Source organism: Trachemys scripta, chromosome 23, assembly GCF_013100865.1.
Source record: "Trachemys scripta elegans isolate TJP31775 chromosome 23, CAS_Tse_1.0, whole genome shotgun sequence".
Taxonomy (NCBI): Eukaryota; Metazoa; Chordata; order Testudines; family Emydidae; genus Trachemys; species Trachemys scripta.
In genome coordinates, this window is record NC_048320.1 from 12,397,547 (window position 1) to 12,410,521 (window position 12,975).

The following is a 12,975-nucleotide window of genomic DNA, read 5'->3' on the forward strand; positions in this document are numbered from 1 at the left end:
GCCCGGGGTATCCATGCCCATCTGGCATAGACTCTGGGCACAGCCCTTGCTGGGAGGAGAAATGCCAGAAATGGATTCATCTGCCCATTCGGAATGGGCTCCAGGGGCGGCCCCTGGGAGGTGGAGAAACACCTGAACTGGAGTCCAGTTGGAGCACAGGCTGCGCCCACCCACATCTCTCCTGATACCCCGACAGGCAAAGCTTGTCTCTAGCCTGTCTCTCCCATGCAGGCACAGGGAGCTGTGGGGAGATCACCACAGCTCCGGCCAAGGTGCTAGTGCCCCAGGTCAGGAAATCCCTGAAAAGAGAGAAGCTGCTGGGGAAACATTCTTGGGTCACTGGCATGGCACTGTGGCGGATGCCCGATGCAGGGATGGCAGCAGCTAAGCAGAGGGAGGGGGCTCACCGAGGCCTGCCTGTGCATGTTGGACAGGATCCCATGGACTTTCACTTGGCTCCTGTTGGCTTCTGCCACGTCGATCCAGAGCTCTTTGGTGCGTGCCTCTCCTGGGCCATAGAACCGCGACACATAGTAGCTATGGTTGTCTTCCTGCAGCCACAGAGCACGGAGAGATGGGGTTAGCGGGTGAGGATGACAAGGTTTGTGTAGACAGGCCCCAAGGAACAAAATCTGCCCCCAGATCTTGAACCAACAGGAGCTCTCAGTTGGATGCTGGGGCAAACCAGGCTAAGGCGATGTTTGGGTGTATAAACAGGGGAGTAGTGAGTAGTATCAAGGAGGGGATTTTACCTTTGAATACAGCACTGGTGAGACTGACCCTGGAAACCTGCATCCAGTTTTGGTGTCCACATTTTAAAAAGGATGTTACAAGACTGGAAGGGGTGTGGAAAAGAGCCATGAAAACGAGTTGAGAACCAGCGATGCCTCACGCTGAGAGATGTGAAAAGTTGAATTGGTTTAATTTAGCAGAAGGCAGATTGGGAGGTGACCTGCTTGTGGCATATATGTACCTTCATGGGGAGAAACTACCGGCTATTAAAAGGCTCTTTGATCTAGTGGAGCAAGGCTGAACAAGAACCGATGGCTGGAAGCTAAAGCCAGACAAATTCAAATTAGAAACAAGGCACAAATTTTTCACTGAGGGTGACTGACCATCGGAACAAACTCCCAAGGGAAGCAGTAGATTCTCCGTCTCTTGGTGTCTTCAAATCAACACTAGATGCCTTTCTGGAAGATGCTTTAATCAAACACAAGTTATCGGGCTCAATACAGGGGGAACTGGGTGAAATTCTTCTAAGTCTGACCTGTGTTATGCAGGAGGTCAGACAAGATGATTTAATGGTTCCTTCTGACCTTAAAATCTATGAACCTCACTCCCCTCTCTCCAAAGCTCAGCTCCCCATATCTATCCTCACCACAGTCCTGAGGTGTAGGTATTAATATTCCCTTGGTGAAGATAGGGAAACTGAGGCACACAGAAGCTGCAAGGGGGGAATTGGTGTGGGAAGTGGTATTAGGCCTTGGGAGTTTCTGGCTCCCAGTTCCCTGCACAGTGCACTCTTATTATTGATAATAGCATCAGGCAGGCAGCACTGAAGAGGATAACCAAGCGTTGTTATTCATCAGACTGTAATTAGACAGGGGCCTTTTATCCAAGGTTCTCAGATAATGAACTAAACTTCATAGCACCGTTGGGAAATAGATATTGATATAGCCATTTTACAAATGGGGAAACTGAGTCCCAACAGGTTCAGTGACATGCTCCGGTCACACACCATCTCAGTGGCAGAACCCAGAAGTGCTGGCACCTATTCCTTCTGCTCCACACTCCATCCAAGAGCTGGGAACAGAACTCCCTGCTCTAATCACTAGTCCCTCAATGGAATCTTTCATCTCTAGACAGCTGATAAACCTGAGAGGCCTGGGGCATGCTGGAGCTCTGCCTAGAAACCCGATGTGCAAGTCCGACCCGTCTAAAACTGCTGATCATGAATACATCAAACGAAGCACACCCCTGCTGGGCTCAGTGCTTGTAGTTTTGTGGCTCCTGAAGCAACATCAGTTACCCGGAAACCTGGCTGCAGCAGGACACCCATAAAAATGATGGCACCAAAAGGCAGCGTTTTCTGGAGTGGAACGCTGCAGTCATTTAGCAGCCCACAGCACGTACTGGGAGTCCGGACTCCTGGCTTCTGTGACCAGCTTGGCCATAGTAAAGCTATGCAACCCTTGAGGGGAGCCTTTGCTGCAGAACAGCTGGAATAATCTTCCCCCACAGGTGGTGTAATTAATCAGTTGCTCGGCACATGAACCTTGCTAACCCAAGGTCCAGTTGGAAGAAGCCTCTTGTCAGGGAGGCTGCTTCACGCTCTGTGAAACCAGAGGTGTCTTAATTTCAACTGGGAAGATGCCACTCCCCCACTCTGAGGCCATGCCAGGGGCCTCACTGATACCAGGGCATGATGGCTGGCAATGAACTAACATTTCCCCTTTGCAGTCGCTCCTCCTCCCCTCCTAGATTTCTCTTTCCCCTGTCACTCCTCCCAGCTACTTCCCTTCCCTAACGGCTCAGATGTCAGCAGCCCTGTCTCTGCCACCAAGTCTGGTCTGATATTCCCCGACAGCGCTGCTCATTGGGGACCCTACTACAGTCTTGCCCTAGCAGCTGCTGATTCCGGGGCCCATGCTTTTCTCCCCACTGTGCCATCTTTTGTGCCTGGGAATAGCCGGGCTATTAGGACAGTCTCCTCTGGGGGCAACGTAGCATCCCCTAGCAGCGACTGGGACAGGAAAGAACATGCACAAAGGCCTGGGTATCTGAGTTCCCCCCATGACCCCTCTGGCCGGGGCCAGGTGCAGCCTGGATCCCTTCATCTGGTCTGGGTTGAAGCTTAGGACAAGGCAGACTGGCTTAAGGCTGCAGCACTTTGCTATTCCCCCCGCACTGCTCTGCTATCCCACATTACTCCTGCTATCCCAGTCCTGGGCTCTCTACAGCCCCTGTGTACTGAGTCACTATGCTACACTCACGCCTGGGGCGCTGTACTGAACACCTCACTCCTGCAGTGCAGCACCCCACTGCTACTCCAATCTTGTCCCCGCCACAGCTATGCCACTGCACTCTAGTTCTGGCATCCTGTTCTCCCTGCCCTGGGATTCCCCCAGCACCTGTCTCATAGGCATTTCTACGTGCCCAACGCTAAACTGTGACAGCCCCTGCTATTCTAGTCTGTTCCCCATATAGATCTGCTGACGTCCCCTAACTCTGACCTGCAGCACCTCCAACTATCCAGGCCTGGGCCCCCCATATGCCTGTCATCCTGCTATTTCAGCTGTCTTCACCACCATCCCCTTTACCTTGTAACTGGGCACAACGGAGGGCTGTAGAATTTGCAAGCAGCAGAAAAGCGAAGGAAATAAAATCTGTAACTCAAAACAATTACCAGTGTCCCTGTAAACGGCAGGAGAAAACCACTCCTGACTTGAATGGTCTGCTATATTTCCCAGAGAGCCGTCTGTAGCTCTGCAAGACGTGGAGAGGAACACGGCAGAAACTCGATTAAAATCAGCTAATGCAGTTTTTCGTGCTTCAGCAAAACTCCAGCGAAATGATCTCACTTCCTATAAAAAAAAAACTCCCCCAAAACCGAACAAAACCACCCTCATCATTATGTGACACCCTCCCACAGCCCTTTCCTTGTGAACGAGATTAGCCCTTCATTCCTTGCCAGTGCCTGCCACCCAGCAGCTCAAAGTGATTTGTGAGCGTGATCAAAGGCTCGCAGCATCCTCCTCTTCATCTTACAGGTGCGGAAACTGAGGAACAGAGCAGGTAAATGACTTGCCCACAGTAGGTCAGTGACACAGCCCAGGTTTGAGTTCTAACCATCCTAAAGCATAGTCTCTCTCTGTTCCGGTAACCCACTCACCTCTGCTCTTGATCCCGTTGAAGTTAATGGAAAGACACGGGGTAGTTGGAAACATGGTGATCTTACTGGTTTTATTACAGTAGCCCCAGTGGCTTCTACCAAGATCAGGGCTCCACCATACTGGAAGGCAGCCCCTGCCCTGAAGAGCTTACAAATAGACAAGACAGACAAAGGGTGGTAGGGGAAACTGAGGCATGGAGCAGTGGCATGACCTGCCCAAGATCACACAGGAGAGGCATTGGCAGAATTGGGACTAGAATCCAGGTGTCCTGCCTCTAAGCCACTGGAGCACACTGCTGATCTTGCCCTGCTTTTGCTAGCAACCAGGTTGTCTCACAGCCTAGCACAGAGCAAGAGAAATGTACAGCTGCTTCTATCTAACCCCAGCACCATCGCACAATAGCAAATGAAAAGCAACGTAATTAAAATATCCTAATGCAACATGCAGGTAACCTGTGGAACTCCCTGCTGCAGGATATTGGTGAGGTAAACAGTTGAGCAGGAGGAGTGGACGTTAATGTGAATGAGAATCACATCGGAGCAACACTAGCAAGGAGTATAGCAACAAGGGATATAAGCTCTTGGTGGATGAGATGGCTATCAGGTCAGGGAGGGAAGAATTCTCCCAGTGTGGGAGATGCTGAGGAGTTCTGAATATGACCATCACCGGAGTAATCTTAGCACAATGGGGAGCACTGTACAATTGTGGGACGAAAAATATGGCTTCCTCTGGAGCATCTGGTTGCCTTTGTCAGAGACCAGACTAGATGGACTATTAGTCTCCAGGTAACGCTTGGGATCCTAAACCTTATAATAACCTCCACACAGGGAGCCTGTTTTAGGGGCAAGCGAGCAGGACGGTTAGCTTGGGTGCCAACTTCCAGGGAGGTGGCACACCGCTGTGCCTTTTGTAGGGGGGGCATTTTTTTGCTCTTCTGATTGGTTGCCCATTGTGGGGGGGTTGTTTTTGGCTCAGCCACTCCAGGCGTAGGGGTGTGCGCCAAAAACATTTTCCACCCTGGCAAGCAAAATGCCTAGGGCTGGCCCTACTGCATATGCGCACACACACACACGGCTAGATCATCAGTGAGTGTCTATCCGCGTAGGCCACCCCATTTGCTCTGAGAGTCAGATCTCCAGCTGGCATGAATCAAGGTAGCCCCAGTGCACTCATCACCAACTTACGTCAGCTCAGTATCTGGCCCTCAACACGCACCAGCAGATCACCCCAGCATTCTGCAGCAGAGAGACGGGGAAAGCCCCTGCCTCAAAGGTGCCAACATTTGCTCAGTAACTGCACAAAGAAGCTTGCCGGGTGGATTTACCCAGAGTAACTGGAAGCAGAATCCTCCTCCCACTCAACTTCTCAGTTGGGAGACACCCTGGATTCCCCAGGCTGGATTCAGCCATTGATCCAGGACTCCATGATCTGGTGGATGGTTTTCATCTTGACAGTGGGCCAAGAGCTAATCTGCTTGTACCAGCATAAATCCAGAGTAACCCCCACTAGCCTTAAATGCAGATTTATGCCAATGTAAACTGGGATCCCAGCCAGCCTGACCATTCCTTTAAGAGGCAGCATTGTCAACAAGGTAGGGGGTAGAAATGGCTTCCCTCTCTCTTTGGGTGGGGGTGGGGCAAGCTTCATGCATCTCCATCGCCAAAATCGCTGGGCTTTGGTCTTTCACACACCACAGCACCCAGGGGACACTGTGTTCCGAGCAAGGCCGTGGAGGCGGGCGGAAGAATCCAGAGGTGACCCTGCTCCAAAGAGCTCATTTTACCCCCCGGGATGTTCGACTGCGTAAGCAGGAGGAGGGAGAAGGGGCCAAATGAGTCCTTATCGCCCCCGCTCTGCTGCCCTCATCCTTTCCAATGTGTTCCCAATAAAACTGGGAAAAAATATAAACAGCCAACATGGGGATGGGAGCTGGCAGCGGCTACGCTGAGTTCTCAGCCATCCTCATGACCTCATCTCTGAATCATTATTATGTCCCAATCCGTCACCTTGCTTTGGTTACAGCAGGAATTAAAGAGGAGAACTTTTGGATGCACAAATAAGCAGGGGGTGAAAAAAAGGATGCGGGGGGCAGGGATGTTAAACGAGATCATAAAGCGAGGTCCTTTAAGGAGACAAGCTGCAGCTAGTAAATTTCTGCCTTATTTTGCACTGGGCTCACTGCTTTGGAAGGGGGATTATCAAGATCAGAGGCATTTTCCCCCCTGTTGCTTCTCTCTGTCTGATCAAAGAGAAGAAAGGATTGTTCTTATGCTTAAAGCTCAGGATGGGAGAAGAAGGGTTTGGTCAGGACTTGTGGGTTCTATTCTCAGCTCTGCCACTAACTCACTATGTGGCCTTGGGCAAGTCACTTCCCCTTTGTGCCTCAGTTTCTCCCTTGTTTACAATGGGAGATAACTCAGCCCCAGACTATGCTGCAAAGCTAATGAACATTTGTCATTTAAGGGGCTTGGATGGAAGATGCTAATTTGAAAAGAAGGGAAAAACTAAATTTTTTCCATGGCTTCCCAGGAGTTTTTGTTGCCACTACATGGACCAGAGCCACCTGGAACTTTGCAGAGCTAGAACTCAGATCCTTCTGCTCCAAAAGCCCAAGCCTGAGCTAAAGGAGAATCTCTGCTAGCAGTACAGGGCATATGACACACAGCTGGACAGTTTCTACTCTGTCCAACAGAGGGAAGTAGGGACACACACTGAGCTGGTACTGTGGGCAGAACTTCATTTTGCGGGTGGAGTTTGGAAGAGTGCCTCTACATTTTCACTTCTAATTTGAACCTTTGGCACAGCTGGAGCCAAAACACCATGAGACTGCGCCCCCTGTCCCGAACTCCCTCCCTGGGGCAGCTTTCTGCAGGCCAACCAGGCCCTCTCTGCTGGGGACAATGCCAAGCCTGGCATGTTTGTCCCTCCTGCCAGCTCTGTCTGTGAGAAGGCAGCTTGCAGACCCCTCTCCCATGGACTCAGGGCCTTGTCACTTCAGCTGGTTGGCCAAGATTGAAGTGAAAAACAACCCCGCAGATGGGAGTTCTTAACTCCTAGGCTGCTGGCATTTTATCAGCTGCTTAGTGAATGCTGGGCTGGGACGAGCTTTAGAATGGAGTGGGGAAAGCGGGAGGGACCTGACAGAGAGCGAGAGAGATCATTCACACACAGAGGCAGAAAATTACAAACACACGAGATTTTCAGTGCAGTTGTGTGTGCAAAAAAAGCACATTAAGGCAGCTGCATGTTCAAATAATCAATTTGCATTCTTGATTGTGATAATTGCAATTGAGATTATTGCAGATGCTTTTTGTATTAATTATTATTATTATTATTTTGCATATGCAGTTCTGCACTTAGCCCTTGAAAGAGCAGACCCCTGGTGTGTGAGAGTAGACAGGGAGAGTGTGTGCGCGCGCTCTCGCCTCTTTCTCCTGCAAGTAGAAAGCCACCCCCCTGGCCATTTAGTTCTGAGCATTGCTGAAGTGTTCAGCTGCAACCAGGAACCTTGGGTTCTTTCCAGAAAGACAGAAACAGGATGGACGGGAGTGGGAGAGACACAGTACGGGCACGGGGGAAGACAGACACACCAAAGCAATAGACATACAGCAGGAGAGATGGAGAGAGGAAAAAAACCAAAAACAAACCCAGAAGGTGGGAGAGTTCAGAGGAGGAGGAGAAAAATACTTAGGAAGAGACACAGAATAAGGGTGGAAAGGGGGCCTCAGTTTCCCTGAAGGGAGCTGTAATTAGTGATCTGAGCCATGCCAAGGAGACATCCACCAGCCTGCCTGCACCCCATCTTGCAGCTGGGCACTGCATGCACCCCCACACCCTGGCAAACACCAGCCCTCCTTCAAGCCCAGCCACTACCGAGTTTGGAAGGCTGCGTATTCCAGCTGGCAGTGTCCATGCGAGGTGCTGAAAGGCTGCCAGGCCCAGCCCACACTACTCTGCTCAGCTCCTGACCAGGGGCCGTGGGCAAGACTGCATGCCACAAAGAGACGCTGATGAGCTCCCCAGCCCTTGCTAATTTGTCTATGCACTCCCCAGCCCCAATTGCCTACAGACACCACCCCGCAGCCCCAACCCCCCCACGCTGAAATTCTCACCTGGGCCTTTATCTCCTCTGTTATTATGGGCATTACAGATGTGCCTATGGGCCCCAGCTGCAATTGGGTCCCTGATGTACTGAACGTACACAGTGAGACTGTCCTGGCTTCAAAGAGCTTATGGCCTGAATAGACAAAAGGTGGAACAAAGGAAGCCTGATTATCCTCATTCTACAGGTGGGGAAACTGAGACCCAGAGCAATTAAGTGACTCTCAGTGGGAGCTTGCAGCAGAGACGGGAACAGACCCCAGGAGTCCTGGGTCTCAGTCTAGAACTGGGAACTGAACCTAGATCTACTATGTCTAGGCCAGTGCTTTAACCACAAGACTCTCCACGCTCTGAAAGCCTCCCAGGAAACTGCTGCCATGTTACCCAGGAGGTACCAACAACTGCAATCACATCTCCCTTCATATTCAGGCACCCCCCCGCCCCATGGTTCCCTGTTCATTTTCAAATGCAGCTCAAAAGTTACCCTCTCCTTTTTAAACCCTTCCATGCTGACCCTAACAATCATGCCACAAACCGTTCTACTTCCTTCCCTACTCAAGTCCTGCCCCTCCACACCGTCCATCACCCTCTTCCGATGCAAGAGCCTTCTCCCCTCAGCTCTTGCCTATCACAATATGTTTGCTTGCAGTACTTTATCCAGCCACTAGGTGTCTGTGTGTTGTATAGAGATTTTAACAGTGTGTGGTCCCTGGTAAACCAGAGACAAGGTTGGAACTCAAGCTGTGTATGTTTCAGTTAGTAACTGCTTTCTTTAGTAATTGTCTCCTGTTTGGGAATATTTGTCATTCAATATATTAAGACCCTACTGACTGGAACAGCTCCTCTGCCCCCTCTCTTATCAATTCTCCCTGTCATTTCAAATGTTATCTCAAATATTGCTCCTCCTCCAGCTACCCCTTCCTCTTTATCGGTTGCTGTCTCCCTCTCTCTCTGCTGGAATTTAATTCAGTAATTGCATTACAGAATCAAATCCCATTTGTAAGTTTATTTCCTTTTATTGCTTTCTGTTCCTCCAGAGTGCCTACTCCTCGCTCCGGGCGCTTTGACAATCACCCTAACAGGCAGAACCGGGGGGAAAAAATAATTCCAACAAATACATAATCAGCTGCCTGTAAAGTGTCACAATAACATGCACCCATAATGACAGCAGCAATAATGAGAGTCCATCTGATTGCCTAGGAGCTCCCCTGGGGGAACTATGCAACCCGGCCTGAAGAGCAATGTCGCAGGGTCCTGGCAGACTAAGGTCAGGAGCAGAAAGTTCTGAAGCTGCTCTTCGCCCCCACCCTCCAACACTTCCATCAGCTCCCGAAGGAACATCACCTCCAACTACGGACATAGCCTATTGCACTGATTGCAACCCACTCCCTGCCCCGTGTTCCCTCTGTCCCTTGCAGGGAGAAGCCCATCTCCACATGACCTCCAACAGGAACAGAGGCTCCATGATGTAAGGTTCATATCCATCTCTGCTGCCCAAATGTCTGATCTCTTGTCAGCTCCCACCTCGAGGAGCCAGCTATAGATGGACGAACGAGTCCTGAGATTCTGCCCCTGGTCCTCCCAGTGGAGACGGAGAGTCATAGCAACCAAGGCACTGGGGGCTGGGGATGGAGAAAAGTCCTGCCACGGACGCATCCCAAAGCCAGGGATGAGCCCAAGTGGCAGAAGGCGCATCCAGATTCCAAACCACCTGGATATTCAGTCTGGGGTCAAAAGCCAGGGGGTGATTTGCAAAATCTGGATCTGGATTTTGAAGGCTGGGGTTGTTCAGCCCCCAGGTTTAGATTCAGGGCCCAATGCTGGTCTGAGTCCCAGCTCTGTCACAGACTCCCAGCATGACCCTGGGCAGATCACTTAGCCTCTCTATGCCTCAGCTCCCCATCTATCCAATGGGGTGGACAGGGCAAATGCACTAGAGATCGGCAGGCTCGGCACTACAGTGATGGGGGGCTGATAAGTAGGTAAGGCCCCTCTGGAACTGCTCTGCCAGGCTCCTCCTCTCCAGCTGGTTATCTCAGCGCTAGAGAACAGCCCACACCTGAACCCCAGATTCAGATTGCCCAGCCTTTAAGGGGGTCAAAACCTGAGCCCGGATTTTCCAATCCAGCCCCCTCTCGGCTCAGCGGGTGCAGCTGTTTGGATAGTCCCCCTCTGACCTTTTGGGGTTTTTTGCCTTCAGAAGCCAGTTATGGGGCACAGCTGCACCCCATGTGTCCCTCCCCCCTTGCTGGCCCCATCAGCCACGAGGAACCCAGCCCCCTGGCAGCACTTGCCTTGTAAAGTCCCCCTGGGCTGCTGAAAAAAACAAACAAACAAGCCAGTGGAAAATGTGAAGACAAATAAAAGCCTAATGCAAACTCCCTGCGCCCCATTAACCAAGCTTGTGAGAGCTCATATATATGGGCCTCCGCCTGGCACGTGCCAGATCTGCCTTAGGGCAGATGTGATGCGTGGGCATGCTTGGCAGACCCCCCACCCCATGGGGGAGGCTGCAGGAGGCCAGGGAGCAGGGGTGGAGCATGTGGGGTGAGAAGCACATTCTGATGGGGCGAGAGAGGAAAGTCAAGGTTCAGTGTTTGCATGTTAGTGCAAATGCAAACCCATGGCATGTGTGTCTCATGTCACCTGCATCACACGTGTAAGCACGTGTCTTCCATGGAGTATGGTACACAGCACCTGCATGGGTCTCTCAAAGAGCCAAGGTCCTACAGGGCCTCTATAGGGCAGCCCCATTGAGCCTGACCCCCTATGAGCACCCAGCGCTCCCACTGATTTTACATCTCAGGATCAGGCCCCTAGAGAGGGACAGATAAGAGCTCCCAGGGGCTGAGCACAGAAGGCAGAAGAGAGCCTTTCCGCACCAGGATGGGGATCGGGGCCTTTAATGCACAGACCCAGTACTGCTGGGGAGAGGGACGTTCCACAACAGGGATCAGGCCCTTGAAACACACAGGAGCTTGTGGATTTTTGTTGCTCTTTAAACACAAAGCAAAACACCCCCACACCCCCCACATTATCCTGGCCTGAAAAGGCTGCGTCAGCGCGGACTCCACCAGCAGGGAAGGAGGCTGCTGCTGCTAGCCGTGGTGTTGGCTGGCAAAACAAAATAGCCACCAACGGCTATTTGCTGAGATAATCATCTTCAGAGATGCTGATTACTCGACGGGGGAGGGGGCCAAGATGGAGGCTAATAGGGGATGGATGTGAGGAAAAGGGGGAGAGAGACAAGGATGGATGTGGATGCATCACAGACAGGGCCGGCTTTAGGCCAATTCCACCAATTCCCCCGAATCGGGCCCCGCGCCTAAGAGGGCCCCGCACCCAGTGGCAGGGCCACCCAGAGTGGGGGGCAAGTGGCAGAGAATCCCTTCCCTGGCTAGAGGCGCCTTTTTAATTTTTACTCACCCGGCGGCACTCCGGGTCTTTGGCGGCGGGTCCTTCACTTGCTCTGTGTCTTTGGCGGCACTTTGGCGGCGGGTCCTTCAGTGCTGCCAAAGACTAGGAGCGCGGCCCGGTGAGTACAAGCCCCACATGTTTTTTTTTGTACTTGTTTTTTTTTAAGTCATCCCTACCGGGGCCCCGTCGAAACTGTTCGAATTGGGCCCCGCACTTCCTAAAGCCGGCCCTGATCACAGAGAAGATTCTGATCACAACCTCCCAGCTGCTCCCGGTCTGGAAAGTTTGACAGCAGCCATTCCTCCCTCCATGACTGGGGTCGGACCTGAGAGAGGGCTCAGCGGTCAAATGCAGGTCTCCTTATTTCCCCAGCTCCTGCTCCATCTCCCCATCCCCTTCCCAGAGATCCCTTAACCCATCGGGAAGTAGAAGGGCTATGTGTCCATCCCACATCGGCATCAGGCAACAAGCCATCCTCTGCCACAGAGAGGGCACTGCTGGAAGGAAGTTCACCACACTGGAGTCCAACCTCAATGGAGGCAACATAGTCCAGTGTGGACAGGGTGCTGGGCTAGGAGTGAGGAGCCCTCTGTGCTAATCCCAGCCGTGCCACTGATCTAGGGGAAATCTCTGTACCTCGCTTTCCCCTCTCGTCCATTACACTGTACACTCTCTGGGGCAGAAGCAATATATATGCAGCATCTAGCACAACGATGCTCTGATCTGTGTCAGGGCCTCAGACGCAATACGGTCGGGTATTACATAGGTGCTGTTAAAATAAGGTTGTTTCCCCCCCTCTTTAGAAGCGGGTTTTGGGGATCCCCCAGAATGGGACCCACAAAAGACAAGGCACTGTCATGCGGCAGCTCAGGCTGCTGCAGTCCCTGCTAGTGCAGCACCAGGAGGGAGCCGAGCCCGGAGCTGCAGATCTATTTTTCACCGCTTTACATATTACATGCCGTGGCAGCTGAAATCTTCCAGCATGTCAGTTAAAGCCTTAAAATGAAGTGACCCGAGAGCAGAGCCCCGGCTGAAGTGTAAACATCATGACGCCATTAACATGTGCAACACATTTTCCCTATTGATTTGAATGAATTTAAATTCTGTCTCATTTCTTGGGATGCAGCGTCCACTCTAGTTCCAGCTCCACCAACACCGTGCCATCGATCCGGGTGCCGTGCCGGGCTCAGAAACCTCGCACACAATCAAGCCACAGAGCCCCTCCCTTCAGCGATACCCCCCATCTCCCTAATGCCACCCCCGCCTGGAGCTGAGCCACCCCAGGCTTTGATCAGGGCCTCTCTCCCCAGCCCAACAGCGTCAGCCATCGGCAGGGAGACCTCGGGGGTCTTGCAGCAGTGCTGCAACTACTGGGGGTTCAGGGGTGAATGCTCCTCCCTCTGAGCCCATATCAAACTGATGCCCATCACTGTTTCCTGCAGGGCAGTTAGCGATTCAGTAGGGGGCGCTCTTCCCTTGGAGACAGTGGTGCTAACAGGTGCTGTGACTAGAGCAGGGGTAGGCAACATATGGCATGCGTCCAAAGGTGGCACGCAAGCTGATT

The 12,975-nt window shown here is 52.0% G+C and overlaps 1 protein-coding gene across 1 annotated transcript in view; it reads right to left on the reverse strand.

Annotated features, from left to right (window-relative positions):
* PLXDC1 (plexin domain containing 1) overlaps positions 1-12,975 on the reverse strand; it is a 51,281-nt gene that overhangs the window by 24,480 nt on the left and 13,826 nt on the right. Inside the window, exon 3 of the mRNA XM_034755940.1 lies at positions 408-551. Coding sequence (XP_034611831.1) covers positions 408-551 — 144 coding nt within the window. The remainder of the gene's footprint in view (positions 1-407; positions 552-12,975) is intronic.